Genomic DNA, 19426 nt, shown 5'->3' with positions numbered 1-19426 from the left:
GGTGGCGAAAGATGCTTCATGTTACCATAAAATGCGTTGATCAATGAACATCATCATATCTAAGATTTGGCAAAGTTACATGCAGTGTGAGACCTCTCCAAATTTTGCGACATCGATCTTATGCTTGTTCGATCATCTGTTGGGCTGGAGTTCGTGGGCTATGGACCCATAACCCGCTTGTGGCCCACTGTAGATGGCACGGCGGAGCCTAATTTCAAGCTAATTTTGGAATCCCTGATCGTGTCCGGAGGTTGAGTTTAGAAGCTCTCATTATAGAAAAAAAAAAAAAAAAAAAAAAAAAAACTGATTGCAGGAACGGTAGGTTTTTTATTTTTTTTCCCTCAGGTGTTGCACGGGAGAGAGAAATGTAGAAAAAAGTAATTGCCATAGAAGAATTACTGTACATCCTACTATGAACAGGAACAATAGTTATTTTTCATCGGTTTTGCTCGCAAATTAATTGAGAGAAAGGAAAGGGAGAAAAGGAAGATAACAAGAAAATAGCAAGTCATTCACTCACTAATAACACGCGCCACACTAGGAGAGAGAACTCGTTATAATAATTCTAAAATCATCCAAGAAAGCTTTGAATAGAGCTCGGACAAAGCCCCATGCGGTGAGGCTATCTCATACGCTGGTGTATGCAACTATAAATTCTTTGATAATTTTTTTATTACAGTCCATGATTCTTTAAATTAATCCTGAAAATCTTATCTCACATGAGACCAATAAATACCCAATCGGGTAGAAAAGGAGGGGAAAATAAATAAAATAAATTATCATACCAGATTATCTCATTTTAATCATGTCATTACATGCTAGTCATTACCATTAAACATGCTAAACGAGGTTATCTAAAATTAATTTAATATTTCATTATTTTTTCGTTTCAATCCCTAAACTTTTTTTATTATTATTATTCTTTGGTGTTTCATCTGATCAACAGCGCACTAGATTTATTTAGGGACCTAAAATAGGTTTTCGAACGGACAACCAGGCGCGTTTGCCGTGACCCCTAAAACTTCCGGCTAAACATGTATAATAAATATATATATTGAATTTTAAGGTTGGTCTTAATGTCCCTGTTAAACAGGAAAAAGACTCCTTTGTTTTGGACAAAAACGTCTCATCGCGTATTAATTCTACTTAGGTGTGACAAGGTCCATAATACTCTCATGCAAATACCATTCAGCTCATGCCACCTTGCATCCAATTTAAGTCAAATTTAACGTTTATGTGCGTTGAAATTGCTTTACTTTTCACTTTCAGTGGTGTCCTTTGTTTTCAATAGATTTTGGGACGTAGTGATGAGCGAAAGTTCTTCACATGTTCCTTCTTAATCCCGATTCTTTTGAAAAGAAGTATATTTTCCTTGACAGTTTATTAAAGCAGGATTTAACATCATCATTTTACATGAATAAAAGGGAGAATCGAGAGGGGTAATTAATGCTATATAAATCTCAATACGACGGCACTACATCAATGAAGCATAAATCATATGGTGGTCAACATCTCTTTCTCTTCTTTTTTTCAAAAATGAAATCATTGCTACAGCGGAACTTGTTATGAACAAGAATGACCGAAACAAATCATGTGCTAGATCGCGTTCTTGCTTTGCTTTAACAGGAACCGAATCATGAAAATCCGATTTTAGCCGATCACAAATTGACTTGCCGCAAGGCACACGAAGGTGTTCTTATTCGACGACAAAAGACCAAGACCTGTCCTGGTAACGGTAAAAACATGGAGCTGGTGGATTGCTCGTCAATTTCCTCCCGCTTAGGACAAGCAAGCCTGCATCTCGTTCTTCTTCTGTTGCAATCACACCCGCAGATTTACCACTAAAGGACAAAAATGATGAGGTGATCGGGTAGAAAGTGCGGTAGGGTTCATCGGTCTCGGAATCCGGCCCGGTTCTCATTAGGCAGGCCTGGGTGAGAGATTCCAGCCCGCTAAATCAAATGCTAACTTCACATGTTTATGGGCCAGCATTTGATGTATATCCCCAGTTCATGTTAGTGGCCCAACTAACGAAAGGTTGCTTCCTCTTGCAAGGCCCGAAAATAGCCCAATAAAAAAACCTCCTTTTCTAAGAGCGGGATCGAATTGAAACCTATGCTAGGAGGATAGAGTAGATAAGGGCTGATGGGTCCAGAGAATGTTTACGGGTTTAACATTTAACTTTCTCGCATATTATTTATTTATTATATTTAAATTTAATACTCGTTAAAGCGTTATGTGTCTCATTATTATAAATATTTTTTTATACATCTATAAAAATATTTAAACTTTATATTTCAACCATTCTTTTATATCCTTATCCTTAATCACTTCATCTATTAACATTTAACCTTTAATTATTTTATAATTCCGAAGGAAACACGACCTTAAATCTTCTTCTTTTAAAAAATATTTTCTGTTCTAACTTTTCACTTCATATCAAGATCAATCTAACCTTAATTACTATAAAGATGAGAGTCAAAAGAGACTTAATATTTCTATTTACATTTAGATATGAATTTAATTTATAATCTGAACCCAATGAATATTAACCCGCATAAGTAAGTAATTTTTAAATAATTACTTTAGCTGATAAGTAATAAATATTGTATAAATAGTAGCCATTGCTATTCTGGATCCCGCTATTCTCACTCCGAATCACGGTTTTAATATATCTGCTCATTTGCGCCGTGAATTATCATTAGCACATCTGAAAAGAGAGGCACTGCTACTTCAAACTCATTCATTGGTGTCTCATCTGGTACTATCAGGGAGCCCTCGGAGTTGGTAGCTGCGTTTTCTGGCAAGAACTTGGCAACAAATATGGCGGCGCCGACGAAGAAAGCCATTTTCCATCACCCGTTGAACAGGGTGTTGACAGCCATCAGAATTATCTCTTTGGTCTCCAAGGCGGTCGGAATCATCTGAAGCAAAACACATACATGAAGAACTCTGAATCTGGGCATTTACATCTCTTCTGTTCCTCAATCTGCCAATATTTTTCTATCATATGTTTTATAATCAAATTAATCTCTTGTCAAAATGTGCTAGTTTAGTAATAATAATAATTAAAAAAAAAAAAAACCTTAAGAAATCTGATACACGTGTAACCATAATCATCCCAGGCAGCATTCTGTTGATTTAAAAAAAAAAATGAGAAAATCAAGACGCTTTTAATTTAGTAAATTGAAGGTGTAAGTACTATAGCCGACATCAGACGGTAGATTTAGATTTTTTGGAGGTAATTTAGGCCCTGCTAATAGAAGATAGCTTTAAATCTTAACCCACTTTATGGAACATAATAATAATGCTTATCAAAGCGAGTGACTTCGATATCATCACATGATAGTCTTTTATTTATCATGGACCGAATACTTTGATTTTTTTTTATCCAATGTCAACATCCCAATCATCACAGCCCATCTCGGAAGGCACAAGTTTCTGCTTAGGCTTGCCTTTATTTAATTAAATATCTGATTTATTACTTAAATACGATCCCAAAGTTTGTATCCTCTAATCTAATCCAATGAATCTCCTTGTCTAGATTTATATATAAATAAATAAATTTTTTATATTTACACTTTTACTATATATATCTTAAGAAATAATAGGATTGGCTTGATTTGAGAAATATTCTATTTTTTCATGATTTACGTAACTAGGTACACTTCCATTACAGATGGTTATCTCTAATTTGAATGGAGAAGGATATAATTAGAGGTTAGAAGGACTTCATAAAAATAAAACTGAAGGAAACATCCTCGACTTTTGTAGAACTTCATTTTCATCCCTAAACATAAGTGACCAATCACAAGTTATGGATATCATATTGCAGTCTCTATTTTAGTTTAAATATATTTCAATTACTAAAGCATATATTAAAATATATTTAAACTAAAAGCATGTAAAGTACTTGTTAAAGCTTTTAGAATGTTATCAAACTTAAAATTTTATTCTTGCCAAGGATAAACTTTTTATTCTTATAGCACAATGACTAACTTCAATAAATCTCTTAAAATTCTAATAACACATTCTTGTTTAGGAGTCTTATTTAGGTGCAGCGTTGAATAAAGTCCAATAAACCTAAAGATTTATTAGTTAGTAATCTCTCTACAAAGATTGAACTTATGCTCTAGATTAGGAGGAAAAAAAAGAGCAAAATCAAAGCTAAAAACTAAAAGGAATTTAACTAAAAAAAAATAGGGTAAAAAAGAGTCACAAATTCTTATGATAGTAAGATTAGTTACTCTCTCTTGTCTTGGAGCTTGTCTTGGATTTTTTTCAGCAATGAAAAGAATTTTTAGTGGAAGGTGTGAATTAGAAATTAATTAGCTTTTTGTTCAATTTTACATAAATAATGCTACTAATAAAGTTGTGAAAATACTTTACACAAAAATTAAGTTTTTCATGGGCTATGATCTAGAGCGTAAGTTTGAAATATAGGTTTTGTGCCTAAAACTGGTTGTTGGGCTTGACTAGCAGCTAGAAGATCTCTTAAAAAAACAAGCCTTTTTAAAACAATAGACTGTCCAATATTTATGTCAGTAAGTGTATGAGAGGGAAAAAAAATATATGTAAGAGTGAATTATTGTAGAATAAAAAAATGTCTAAGAATTTCTCTCATTTACCTAATAACTTAAGGTATTTATAGACTTTCATAATATCAACTTAGTCCAAGATATTGTGAGTTACACAATAATTGATTGATGAAAATGTTGTACTCATCATTGATGGTAGTGTCTATTCTTTGGTGGATATGTTGGTAATTATAAGTGATATATTGATATAAAATAACCATTAGCATAAAAGAAGGCAATTGTGTTGCATAAAATATGGTGCATGTTTGTACTACGATAATTGTTTGGAAATGGATGCCAACCTTACATAAAAATGTGTACTTGTAGAGAATTTGTTAGTGGAGCATAAAAAACTTTGTGTACATGACCAATGCGTGGTGTTATATTCTTCTCAAAACTTGAAAATATATTGAGATGTGTGCCTAGAAATGGTTTGTATAAGCCATGTAACAAGTAGGAGAGAAACAAATATGAAAAGAGAAGAGAGAGTTTGAGTTGAGTCTGGCTGTTTGGGTCTAATTTCAAATGGCTAAAAAAAATTAATACAAATAAAATTGTAAAAGAAACATGTATCTTGGTGTGTCTTCAAACTATTACCTTATCACTCGTAAAAAAATAAGGGTGCAACCACCTCCTTCATTGTTCATACGGATAGTGAAGGAGGTGGCCTTTTTATTTTTTTTCATTTTTTTTTTTTATTAATTTTTTTTAATTTTATCCTTCAATAATTGCTTAATTTTAAGTTTGTCTTCATAAATTGTTTTGGTTTGCCTTCTATGAAGTTATCGCAGTCTCAAACAAACATCTCGATATTTATCTTGTGTTTGATTTTACAAACGTCTATTTTTGCTATTCTATAATTTAAGTAAAAAATATTTTTTAAAAAAACAAAATTTCTAAATTCAGTGGAGTTCATCATCCAGATCATGGATTTAGTAGGTTAAGCCACGAAGCTAAGGTTGATTCAATATATCGTCGTCTCGATATTAAAAAAAAAAATCTTAAATTATTTTTTTAAGTCAAACCATTTTTTTATTGATTATTTAATTTGTTTTCAGACCTATCAATTTAAATGAATTATATCAAAATAACTTTTATATAATTTAATTTTAATTTTTTTTTAGTAAAGGAAGGAATCGGGTAAGTTTGCAAGTTGTTAAATACTTTCATGTGACCTGAACATTTATTTACATTCAAATAATTTTAACTCGAGTTCCGGTGTAGCGCAACGGTATAAACTAGTTTATCACTAAACTGATATCTCACTACAAATAGTTAAGACAATCCAATCCAAGTTAAATTAGGGGCCGGCAAAGGATTATTCAACATAAGTGCGCGTAGCTGTGACCAAAAAGGGCTGGAACATACCGTACAACTGCCTGTGTATGCATTTGCCATACAGAGTAGAAAAACTGTACGGCGGCGGAATCTAACAATCCGAATCGAAGGCAACTTGCACCTTTTAGCACGCAGAAGTCTGTTCGGTAACAAGGAAAGGAAAAAATAAAAAAGGTTAGAGATAATCTTAATTCTCGAAGCGAAGACTTTTATTTTTTGAGTCATCGCCTCTCTCTCAATGAAAGTTTCCAACCTCGTGGATTTACTTTGACCATAGGAAATCTTCTTCTTCTTTTTTTCCTTTCACGTGACAATGGAACCTTGATTCCTGTTTTGTTTTTTCTTTTGTATATTTCCAAACCCTTGCTTTCATTGAATTGAGATTTTAAACTGAAATTACGTTTTTAGAGTGTGACACTATACAATAAACCTAAAACAAAATATGATTTTTCTATTTGTTATTATGCTCTCACTATATTATTGTGGATGATACTGTTTAATGAATTGTGTTTTTTTTTATTAAAATTTATTTATTTATTTTTTTTCATGTGATGTTATGTATTAATATCTTCTTCTCTTCGCATATTTTTACTATAAAGACATATTAGATTCTAGAAGAAAGGGTTTTTAATATTTATTATCTATAAACATATTTATTTTTAGAGTCTTTTTAAAATATTATTGTATTTTATCTTAAAAAAATATTATTTAAATATTGAAAAAATTTAAAAACCATTAAAAAAAAAACTTTTTTATAGATATCATTCACCTTTCACTTATTATCTTAGCAAGAGAGAATGAATCGAAATACTAAAATCAAAATATTAACCAATTATTCAGCACATAAATTTATTGTTAAGCAAATAACATTTTCCATCTTGAAACCATTAAATTAACAGCTAGAAATGCATGGGAATAAACCTCAATAAACTTGTCACAAGATCATGTAAGAAAACAATATCAATCAGTTAAGAAAGCTAACAATCTCATCAAAATAAGGTATTTTAAGGGCAGGTCGTTCGTTGGAATGTTTTTATATTGTTTTGAAGTCGTGGTTGCCTGCGATGACATAGGAATGGCATAGGATGGATTTGGCGTGTAGCTTACGGATCTCTACAGTTGTGTGGCAAAGTAGGAGATCTAGACTCTAGAGCTTCTTCTTCTTCTTCTTTTTTTTCTTTTTTTTTTGGTCATCATCATCCTATGCGGTGAGGTTTAATATATGATAATTCTTTTATGTTATATTGTGAGTAAAATCATTTAGAGGCTATAATTAATCCTTTATTTTATTTTTTTTAGTTTTTACTACTTTGCTTTAAAGAAAGACAATTAAAAATATATAAAAAAAAAGTTGGATGAAGATTTTAAAATTATCAACTTGATTTCTAAAAGTGAAAAATAATTTTTATAGAAGAATATTAAAGATATATTAGTCAATTTTTAGTTAAGAAAAAAAGACATGACTTTGAATTAACTACATTGATAACTTTCCAAATCTCTAGAAGATGATGAACATTATTATTATTATTATTATTAGTTTTTTTTATTAATATAAATGTTCGAGCTAATTTATCTGTATATTAACTAATTTTATGAGTACTGAAATTAACAATTATATAAATCTCTAAGTAGCTTTAAAATTTATAAGAATTAAACTAATAATCTTTAAAAAAATAAATTTAATATTTGATTAGTTACCTACACCTAAAAGTTGACAAATATTATTTTTTTTAGATTTGCACCAGCTATTAGTTCGTAAAATTCAAGGTTTTTTATGACTTTTCCAGTTATATTCATTCTCCATGTAGGACAATTGGTGGCTATTAAAGCCAGTTCTCTGCTGTCGCAAAACACTACCCAGACCAATTCAAGTAACTATTTGTAAGGAAGTCAAGTGTTTGATATGTACGAGGTGAATGAGAATACAGTATTAATTACTTTTTAAAATATTAAAACAATATATTTTTTATTTTAAAAAAATTAATTTTGAATGTAAAAATAAAATAAAATAAAAGTTGCCCAATTTACCGAATAGGGGCTATGTACTATAGAAGTACAACTAAAAAGAATACTAAGTACAATTCTGTTACCTTTGATTGCCAACCACATCAATATTCATTGCTAATCAGTCACATATAATTTATAATATTTTTGTTTTTCAAAAATTAAAAACAATTCATTTAATTTAGTTTTTGAAAAAAATATTTATTTTATGTTATTAACAGGTCAAACATCACAATAGTAAATGACCAAACATTTAAGTGATTTTACTTATATCACAACATAACAGCCATTTATTTAATCTAACAACACAAGAAATAATTTTTTTTAATTTAAATAAATTACTTAAATCCATCAGCTTAAGTGATTTATTTAGTTTCTTGAAGAAAATAATTATTTTAAAAAATATATCTTTAGCGATAATTTTAAGCCAAACAATACAAAAATAAATTATCAAACAGTCACTCCAGCAAAAGTATAAGAAAATTAAATGCCCGGATTTTTTATAAATATGTGCCTAATTATAATTACAGTTATGTGATAAAAATAGTAATTCCTTCAACATAAAAAATCAATAAACAACATAAAAATGAACATTTAGTAAAGACATAATAAAAACGAAACAATCATTCTATTCTTAAGAATTGAGTATTATATTTAATTTTTAAGAATAAAAAACTTTGAATTTTAATTTTATTTTAAATTATTTTTTATATTTTTGAATATGTTTTTAAATAAAAAACAACAGCTATTATTATTATAAAACAACTCATAAAATTGTAAAAAACAACAGAAGTTTCTAACATGATTGCACCAAAAAAAAAAAAAAATTCTATTTTACCCCTGTTAAAGTACTTCCAAAAAATCAAAAGAAGGGAAAGGAAGTTAAACTTGATTCGCAATCTATGAGCCAAGCGAGAGAATCTATGATCCTATAAGCTAGAGAATCTAGCTGAACTCGAACTTGTCATCACCCATTAACCACATAAAGCAACGAAATGGTTGCATGGAAAAACAAAACAAATAGTTACTGCTACTGAATAGTAAATACCGACGCTGCCGCGCAGGTAATAATACCCTGCCTTTCACAGAACCTGTAGCAATCGAAAACAGTATACAAAACAAAAACAACAACTGATGATGAATCAAAGAAAGTGAACGCAACGGTCGTGCATAATTATCATACAGATTTTTTCTATTAATAAAAAAAGAAAGAAAGAAAGAAGAAGAAGAAGCAGACACCTCTAGGAGAGATCTCGAATTATTTTTCTTTCATTTGATTTGTTTGGTGTTTTCTTGTTGGGTTTGACAGGCTCGAAAAGGATATGGGAGAAGAAGCAAGTGAAATGAGGTGTGCGCCCCCTCCAAAAAGTCTAAACCCCACACCACTAAATCACTCTTTTGTTTGTTTCCTTTTCGTTTATCCTCTTCCTTGTGTTTTTATAATATTCCACACCTCTCTTATCTATCTCCTCATTTCCACCCCCGTCTTTGTTTCCTCTTCCTTTGTTAATTTTTCCTTATGCTGTTTTCAGCGCAACAGTACCTGCTCCATTGCTTGCTATATCTTTGTGTGTGTCGTTGGGTTTTGTTTTGAGATTTGGGGTTTGCTTACAAATTTTATTTTATTTCTTAATGTTTTCGTTTGTTGGGTACTATGATTGGGATCTGTGCTTCTGGATGATGAACTAATAATGGTTTTTTTTTTTTTTTTGGGTTTTCAATATCTTGACATGTTATCCTTGAATGGGATTTAGGATGTTGCCAGAAGGTTTTTGAGAGATGGCAACTGTTTGGTTTTGAGTTAAGCTGTGGTGTTAAAATGGAGATTTTGAGTGAAGAAGAGGATCAATTCTTCGACACTCGTGAGGATTGCCCCTCTGCATCTGATCCAGGCTCTGACTCCCCTGACAATTTGGATTCTGATTTTGGGGTTATTGGTTCCTTGCCTGCTAGTATTGGTTATGAGGTTTGGATCAAGAATCCAGGCTGTATTCGTGAAAGGCGCAATAAATTTTTTAAAATGGATGGGTTTGGATGTGGATCAAGCGGGGAAGGGTGATCCTGGCAATACGTCTTCCAATGAAGTGGAAGTTGAGACAGATAGGATTATGGAACACGGCGATGCAGTTCTAAGATCATACAGTTTAGATGACGGACTCTCATCGAGTCAGTCTTCCATGTCGATTTGGTCCAATGATGCCCAAGAGCTGTTAGATGGGGCAATGGAGGAGAATTTTGTGTGTAGGATTAGGAATTTGGACAACGGGACAGAGTTTATTCTGGATGAACTTCGGCAGGATGGCACGTCAGGGAGAATTCGTGAAGTTGGTTCAAATCGGTTACTAACTGTTGCTGAGTTTGAGAGGAGTCTTGGGTTTTCCCATTTGGTTCAGCAAGGGATGCGAAGAGAAGTTGAAGATGTGCCCAATTTGGGGCTGCCAAGAAAGCAGGTAAAGATGGGATGGTTTAGGAGATTAGGTGCTGTCTCTTGCATCGTTGACAGGCAAGTGGAAGCTGGTGGTAATGGTCCTTATCCTGTTGCAGGGGCTAGAAATCAGATAGTTAGGGTTAAATCTTATAAGAAGCGGTCCAAGGAATTCTCTGCCCTTTACATGAGACAAGATATTCCAGCTCACGAGGGTTCAATATTGACTATGAAGTTCAGTCCTGATGGTCAGTACCTTGCGAGTGCAGGTGAAGATGGAGTTGTGCGTGTATGGCAGGTGATGGAAAAGGAGAGATCAGATGAGTTTGGCATCCTTGATATCCATTCTTCCAAGGCCCACTTCACGGTTAATGATCTTTCTGTAGCTCCCCTTAAGGTGAATAGAGAGAAAAAGGGTAAATTCAAGAGTATGCTAACATCAGACTCGGCTTGTGTCATTTTTCCTCAGAAAGTATTTCAAATATCGGAAAAACCACTCCATGAGTTTTTTGGGCACTGTGGAGAGGTCTTGGACCTCTCATGGTCAAAGGACAACGTAAGTAGTTACTCGACAGCAGTTTAGTTTTTCTTGTTTGACAAATAAACTATGTTTCTGATTGTCCCATTACCTTTGCAGTATCTCCTTTCATCCTCAGTTGATAAAACTGTTCGCTTGTGGAAAGTGGGAAGCAACAAATGCCTTCAAGTTTTCTTCCATAATGATTATGGTGTGCTCTTCTGCATGCTGCTCATTCTCCAATAAATTTCTTGTCTTGATAATTGTTATGAGTAGTTAATGTTGGTGGATCAGTTCAGGCACTTTTGATTTGTTTAAATTCTAATTGCCTGTCTCTGTGCTACATGTAATCCAGTTACCTGTGTCCACTTTAATCCTGTGGATGAAAATTACTTCATCAGTGGTTCCATAGATGGGAAAGTACGCATCTGGGCAATTCCTGGTTGTCAAGTTGTTGACTGGACTGATATAACTGAAATTGTCACGGCTGTGTGTTATTGTCCTGATGGAAAGGTTTGTGGATGACCTCCTTTTTCTGCTCCCAAATGTGATTCACATGTGAAATTCTTAGAGCACTCTCTGTTTTGTGCAGGGCGGAATCGTTGGCTCCATGAATGGCAATTGCCGCTTTTATGACGCAGCAGGTTATTTTTTCTTATTCCAAAATATGTTATACAGCAAAGAATTGGAATACATTGCAGTCATTGTCGTAGTGCAGGAGTACTGTGCTGTGGTTTGCTTCTCCTGCATGTGTGAGTCATGAAATAATTCTATTTCTACACTGGTGAAGAATCTTGTTAAAAATATCCTGCTCATTTTTTTGGTTGGGCAATTGGTTTGCCTTTCACTTTTGGGAAATAGAAAGAAGAATTTAATTGAATGCACGAATTTAACATCTGTGGCTTTGCATTATGAACTTTTCACACTGTCATGCTTGATGCACCTCCTGAGTTCAGAACAAAGACTTTTACTTTGAATAGGTTGCAGGTGTTTCGTCAATTATTTTGATAGGATCGTTTTTGTTTTCCTCTGTAATATATATATATATATATATATATTCCTGATCAGTAATCAGATAGCTTTGTGTTTTCTTCCCTCACAACAAATGCTGGAGTTTGTGGCACTTAACGCAGGGGTGAAAATTAGTTCCATTGCAGACTTCCATACCCCAGTTAATGTCTATGAAATCCATCATAGATTCACGTTTCAAAATTGATTTTTATGCCATACTATGATGCAGGAGGGTTGCTTTGGTGCTAACTAGTGTATTTTGCGTGGATCAGATAATCGTCTGCAGCAGTATACACAAATATGCTTGCAGGGCAAGAAGAAGTCACCATTCAAGAGGATAACTGGCTTTCAGGTGATGATTTTTATATCTGCTAATTTTCCTTTTCCATCTTACACCTGCTTTTCAATTCAAAATCGTTTTGATGTGCTGGTGCATGTCGTTTGGCTTCATTCTTATGCTAAATGTATAATGTTAGCTTTTCTTATCCGCAGTTTTCTCCAAGTGACCCGACCAGGTTAATGGTCACTTCTGCTGATTCCCAAGTTCGAATACTCCATGGAGTTGATGTGATACGCAAATATCGAGGTGCGCACAACTTAGTTTTATTTTTATTTGATGGTGCTGGTAATTATGGTAAACAATACATTCAGTTTTCAGAAATAGCTATTTCTTCCCTCAAATCTAGTGTCTTGTGTGCAGGCCTCCGTAATGCAGGAAGCCAGATATCTGCATCATTCACGTCAGATGGGATGCATATTGTTTCAGCAAGTGAGGATTCTTATGTCTATATCTGGAATTATATTAGCCAGGATGGGCCTGTGGCTCAGGAGAAGAAGAGCAAGTGGTCTTGCGAGCGTTTCTTCTCAAACAATGTGTCAGTGGCTATACCCTGGTGTGGGATGACTTCTATGAATTGTAGCAGCTCCTCAACTGTCACTGGAAAATCCCCATCCTCCATTGTCTCAGGGCCGTGTAGTGAAAAAAGTGTGTTGCTGCAATCTGAGTTGGTCGAGAGTTCACAATGGAAATTGCCATTCTCTTCCCCTGAAAATTTATCACTCAGCCACGGATTTTTCTCTCACTCTTTGCCCAAGGGTTCTGCAACGTGGCCAGAGGAAAATCTTCCTGCAAGCTCATTGGTTGTATCATCTGCAATGTGCAAATCGCAGTACAAGTTCTTGAAGATGTCACGCCAGAGCATGCATGGCTCCCCTCATGCATGGGGTTTGGTGATTGTAACAGCCGGATGGGATGGACGAATCAGATCATTCCAGAATTATGGATTACCAGTTCACCTTTAAATAGAGAGGTTCAGCACATCATCGCCAAAAAACAGTGGTTGAACTTGCATGTGATTGCACGCAGGCTTGACACCTCAGGTATTGAGGGAACAGAACTCTTGACATGCACCGATAGCCGCCCGGAGATGTCTACTACATAGGCACCAGTGGTGGTTAAGAAGTGGTAGCAACCTCGGTTGTTTGGTCGGATAGCCAAGATTCCTCGGTGTATGACAGTTGAATCTTATCTCAACATTTTTGTGCTGTACAGGATTTGCTTTCCAGATCAATATATATATCATTCATTAATTTATTTATTTAGCAGCCCAGTACGCGATCAGAACAGTAGAGCTTATAAGATGGGTTAATAATTAAGAAAGGCTCTGTTGGGAGTTTTCCTTCTCTAAAGAAGGGTGGCATTATTGGTTGGGACCTGGGAGATAGATGCCTCTGACTTCCTTGGTGGGGATTCTTGCCTTTTTATGATTTGTTAGGTGTTCGAAGACACCTGGCTTCTTTGCCGGTGCATTGACAGTTTTTTGACCTTTCTGTTGGGCCCCTGACATTTTGTAGGGGACTGATGTCACCTCAAGCGCGTTCATTAGTCTCTTTCCATGGTAGCGCCGTGTTTGGATAGACCCAAGTAAAAAAGCTGCCTTTGTTTTGCGAGGATTTGTTTATTTCTGTGTTTTAAAGTATTTTTAAAAAAATTTAAATTTTTTATTTTTTATTTACTTTAAATTAATATATTTTTAGTGTTTTTAAACAATTTTAATATGTTAATGTCAAAAATAATTTTAAAAAATAAAAAAAATATTATTAACATTTATTTTGACATAAAATATTATTTAAAATATAACTATAATCACACTTTCAAACATGCTTACTCTAGCAGTGATGATGGTAGGCCCTAATTGCATGATTTTTCATTTAATTTTTTGATGTGCGAGCTTCTGCATTTCAAAGATTCATGGCAACGCGGGCGTGCACACGAAACATTGAAAAACTTGAGATGGATTATTAATATGAACAGTTAGCTACCTCAAGTTTTTTCTTTTCATTCAAATTATTTTTTTATTGGTGTTTTTTTCATTCAAGTCCTTTTTTTTAATGGATCTTTTGCTTTTCAGTTTAAAGTTTACAATTAAAATTTTTATTGAAAGTAAAAAGAGACATTAAATGCCCTGTATAAATCGGCGCATAATTGCAAGTGTCATGTGATCCTGAAAACTGCCGTGTTCAGTTGTCAAGCACATATATAAATGTCTTCATTTAATGGGAGATTCTTCCTAATGGCTAGAAAGAAATCGAGATGCTTGAAATTATGACATGAGGGAATTTATAAAATTGTAAGATGTTGCAGAAGTGCCTCATGAAAATTGACAGTGACAAACACCGATTGTACGCAGGGGTACAACTGCATGATGCTCCATCGTTACCAATAATCTTTTCTGCTTCCTTGTATGAAAATGGGGATATTATTGCCTGTTCAACTACAGACTGTTGCCTAGAGCACAAATTGCTTTTGATGGTGGCTGGATTGGACCGACCCTAGGCACAACTCTATGGACCTTCTCGATTAATATCTCATCACAGGCCAGGAAACTACTACGAGCCTGATCCAAGCCGCCAACAGTTGCGTCCAACCCAACTGAGCATTCGGTCCTTCCCATAAGTCTCGCTATCAACTTTTATATTTTCTAAGGGACTCCACATTCTGCCCCGGTTCACTAGAAAATAAATTACCGTGTGTTTTGCTATAATGATTTGTATTTTTTTGTCTGTATACTTTTTTTTTTTTAATTTCACACCCGGTTAATTAAAGCATATTTATTATGAAATGAAAAGATTAAAGATATGAGAATAAATATGAAATGGACAGTTAAAAAAAAAAGATGGTTTTGATCTTCAATTTTTTCAGTCCCTAATAGTTTATGAAATTCAATTTTTATCACGAACTTCATTTTTTTTATTTTTTTATTCAGATTTGAGAAATAAGAGAGAAAATGGTCGGAATCTGGTGGTAGTTAGAAACAGTCTCTTTTGAGACTAATTTTTAACAGCATGAAAACATGTGGTTTTTTGTGCCAATTGGTTCCTTTTGACGAAGAAAGTTTATGCAATGTGTTTTTTCACTTAAACTTGCATGAAATGGTAGATCTAAATAAAAAAAAAAAAATTGTTTCTAGTTAGGTGTTAGAGTATATGAATATGTTTTAGAAGGTGCATATAGTATTTTTTTTTTTTTCGAGTCAAAATATGATTGAAAAATGGTTTCTTTTAGTCTAAAATAGACCAGCCTGAATTTTCGACAAATCTAGATAATACAGGCAAGGCAAGCAATACGTCGCCTACAATTTTTTTTTTTAAGCATTAAGAAAATGAAAAACAAATAAGGCCCATAAAGGTGAGACGTTTTAGGCTCACATGTCTAGGCCTTTTAGGTTTTTTTATTGGAGACTCAGGAGCTTTAGGTTTTTTTGTTTTTTTTTTTTTAATGTTTCTATTTATATTTGTTAATTTTTTTTGATAGTGTGCTACCTGGAAAAAAAAAGAAGAAGAAGCAAGGGATAGAAAATCTAAAAGAATAATTAAAAAAAAAAAAAACCCAACAGCCTAGGTGAATGCACAGGAAAAACAAAGAAAAATTTAGTAAAGCACAAATATAAATACACGAGTGATTCGCTATAAAAATGGAGGAAAAAAAAACGTGGAGCCTGTCGCAACAATCAGAATTGTTGTCATGGGAAGAAGCTCTTGCTAGTGTTACCCCCCCACCGTTAAAGTCATAATAATAAATAAAAAAAAATCATATTGAAAACCAACACAACCACATATTATATGCCATTCAAACGACAGACATGGACACAAGCACTAGCAGTGTACAGCCATGCAGAGAAAAAAGAAAAGAATAAAAAATATCGCAATGTATTAAATACTTTCCAATAAAAGTATGGAATTGGTCTCTCATCGATTCAATTATAAGGTGAAAGTTAAGGTTTGGGTATAAAACCTACTAAAAAATTATAAAAAAACAAAAAAAATTAGCTTGTTGAGTTTTATACATAAATAAATTATAACCAATCACAATCTTAACTACAAAAACTAAAACAAATACACTATTAGTAGGAATTTCTAGTTGTACCTCGTGCTTCTTTCTTTTTTATTCTTTTGTTCACCCAAACAGTCCTATTGTCTTGAACTCCCTCACACGCTAAAGCAACTTCTTCTTCTTTTTTTTTTTCCCTACTATTTCAGTTCATTTTTAACTAAAAAAGTAAGGATGTAATGCTCTAAACACCCCCCCCCCTCGCAACTCTACATGTCTGGCTCATCTCAATCACTTTGGTTCCTCATGAGCAGCCAAAGCAGGGGAAAAAAATCAAATCAGAAAGAAGGTCTGACTAATCCCGATAAATTTCGTTGAGCAGCACTGGCAGTAAAAAGAAGAAGAAGAACATCCAATCAGAAAGAAATCGACAGAGAAAGACAGGTGATGCGATTAAACGGCAAGACAAGAATCTAATCACATGTAGTTTCGTTGTGTCTGTTCGTGCCCAATTCGTGTTTGACATTAGATTATGCGCAGCACCGGTCCACGAGAAGATATTTATTGGCCATGCTTGCATGGGAAGGAATTTCACTAGAGCCATTGGACATTTTTACAAGAAACAACTAAATTAATTGAACCACTAACTGCAGATCTTAAGCTCAAGTCCCCAAAATTCAACCACCCCACGTTCATCCACTCGGGACGAAGCATGAGGCAGCTGGTGGAGCCAAGGCCCTAGGAATAAAGTTAAAAATCCTTTCAACTGGGTGTACTTAATTCCACTAATTTTCAGTAAATTGCACATAATAATTGAATCTTTTTTTTTAAGTACCGGATATTGTTGAATTTTTTAAATTTGAATGCTCTTTGTGAAATTAACTTGTACAGCGGTTGCTTTTCAAATAACTTTTTATATCAAAATGCATGAAAAATTATGATATCAGTATATCAGAACGATTCAGACAAATGTTTTGGGAATATAAAGCTTCAAACACTGTAAATGGTTGTTTAACTAATCCTTGTGTTTTTAGTAAAATAATTAATTAATCTTATTTGTATTGTGTCTTTTTATTCTTATATTAGTCTATAACTTATTGTTATTTTATCAGATTTTTAATGATACTTTTATTACTCTACTCATTTTTAGTTAAGATTTTAAATTTCATCAATTACGGATAAAACAAAGTAAAATGAATATAATTTAAAAAAAAAATTATTTAAGAGAGAGTTGACTGTCACCTTTGATCAAAGAATTAATTTATGATTTCCGAAACCCAAAAACTAACTAACGAATTCATAAAAGCACAAAGACTTGAGTATAATTCGCTATGGATTCCAGCACCGATGAGAATATGCATCATCATAAATTATTTATTTATTGTTACCTTTTTCTTTTCTTTCTTGTCCTCAAACTCACAATGATTTATTTATGATACTTCGATTTAGCGTTTACATCAGCATTAACTTTGATATGTTGTTTATTAAAATAATTTTTATTTAAAATATATTAAAAAAAATTTTATTTAAAAAAATATTTTTTATATCATCACAAAACGATCCAAAAATAATAATAACAATTAACTTGAAAAAAAATCAAATTTTATGAAAAGCATGGTTAGTTGGACTGCAGAGGCAAGCAGTCTCTTAGAAGTCAACTAGACGATTAACTCGTGCTAGGTTGTGGGTTAAATTAATTTTTTTAAAAATATAAGAAAAATGTTTGATTTAAAATTTTTTTAGTAAATTTTTTTTTTAATCATGTGGAGGTTGACCCAAATTGATCCGTTTCAACTTGATGGGTTCAAAAAACAATCTATATTATTGGTAAAAATATATTTGACTAAAAAATATTAAAGAAAATATCTTTTTTTACAGTTATTAAGACGAAAATATATTAAATTGATTGAGTCAACCTAAGTCATGAGACCATGGTAATAATATAAATTGAAACAAATCTTGAAGCTCAATTTTCAATCAACTAAATGTCGAAGAATTAAATTTAAAAAAAAATAACTCGAGTCAACTCAAATTAACTTGTGAAATCCACAATCAAAGTCATGAGATCAAGATAACCTCATAGAAAGTAAATTAAAACAAATTATGAAGCATAATTCTCAATCAATCCAATATTGGAAGAAGAAATTTGAAAAAAAAAATCAATTAAAAAAAGATAGAAAAGAAATTATCAGAATCAATCCGAGTCAACCTACCAAACTTATGACTTAGATCATGGATCGGGAAAACCTCATAAAAAACATACTAAAGAAAACAACCTGAGTCAGCTTCGGTTAACTTACCAAACTTGCGGTTTGATTTATGAGTTTGAGATAACCCAAATAAAATAAATCAAAACAAATTATGAAACTTAATTCTTAATCAGCACATTGATAAATAATTAAATTAGAAAAAAAAATCAATATAAAATAATGACACTATAAAAATGATCCGAGTCAATCTGGATTAACCCACAAAACTCGTGGTCCAGGTCATAAGATTCGTATAACCTTGTAAAAAGCAAATTGAAATAAATCATAAAGTTTAATCCTCTAGTCAACCTAATATTGAATTATAAATTTTTTTTAAAAAAAATAAGAAGCATGAGTTAATAAATTAACTCCCCAAACCTTCAATATGTATCACGAAATTGGAATAATTTTTTTTATAAAAACAACCCGTAATAAATCATAAAGTTTATTCTCTAATCAATCCAATATTAAATTATGAAATAATAAAAAAAAAAAGCCCGGGTTAATAAATTAACTCGTTAAACCAGCAACGTGAATCATGAAATTAAAATAATTCTTTATAAAGTAACCAGTAATAAATTATAAAATCTGATCTTTAATAAATTAAATGTTGAAATGTAAAAAAAATATAGATTTTAGAAACAAATATCTCAAGAGCAAAAAAAAATCATTTTTAATGAATAGTATGATGTGAGATGGTGATAATAATTTTTTGTTTATAATAATAAATGTAGCTTTTAACGCAATGGACGGTCCACATTGATGTTGATCAATTCATGGCAATATTGGAAGGAGAAGGGCAGATAGGAAGAAGGGCCGTTGAGCTACGTGCACATTAATTACAAATCTATAAGTCCACATGTTTTTGCTTCTAGAAACTACTTGGTTTTAGAAGCCAAGGAGAATTATAGCTCTCCTTGTCCTTTAATTGATTTGCCAATCGTTTAAAAGGAGCAACAAATCTGTAGACTTTGT

General features: G+C 32.7%; 1 protein-coding gene across 1 annotated transcript; it reads left to right on the top strand.

The window, feature by feature from the left end:
* Nucleotides 1-8967: 8967 nt before the first annotated feature.
* Nucleotides 8968-13470, top strand: LOC118063432 (uncharacterized). The gene is given in 8 exon segments (XM_073407606.1): nt 8968-9930; nt 9932-10900; nt 10982-11072; nt 11217-11374; nt 11454-11505; nt 12145-12224; nt 12365-12458; nt 12573-13470. Coding segments are annotated over 8 exon segments (2238 nt in total). The 5' UTR covers nt 8968-9738; the 3' UTR covers nt 13175-13470.
* The last annotated feature ends 5956 nt before the right edge of the window (nt 13471-19426 follow it).

The sequence above is a fragment of the Populus alba genome, chromosome 2, assembly GCF_005239225.2.
Source record: "Populus alba chromosome 2, ASM523922v2, whole genome shotgun sequence".
Lineage (NCBI taxonomy): Eukaryota > Viridiplantae > Streptophyta > Magnoliopsida > Malpighiales > Salicaceae > Populus > Populus alba.
The sequence above is the reverse complement of the archived record's forward strand: the minus strand, read 5'-3'. Positions and strand labels throughout refer to the sequence as shown.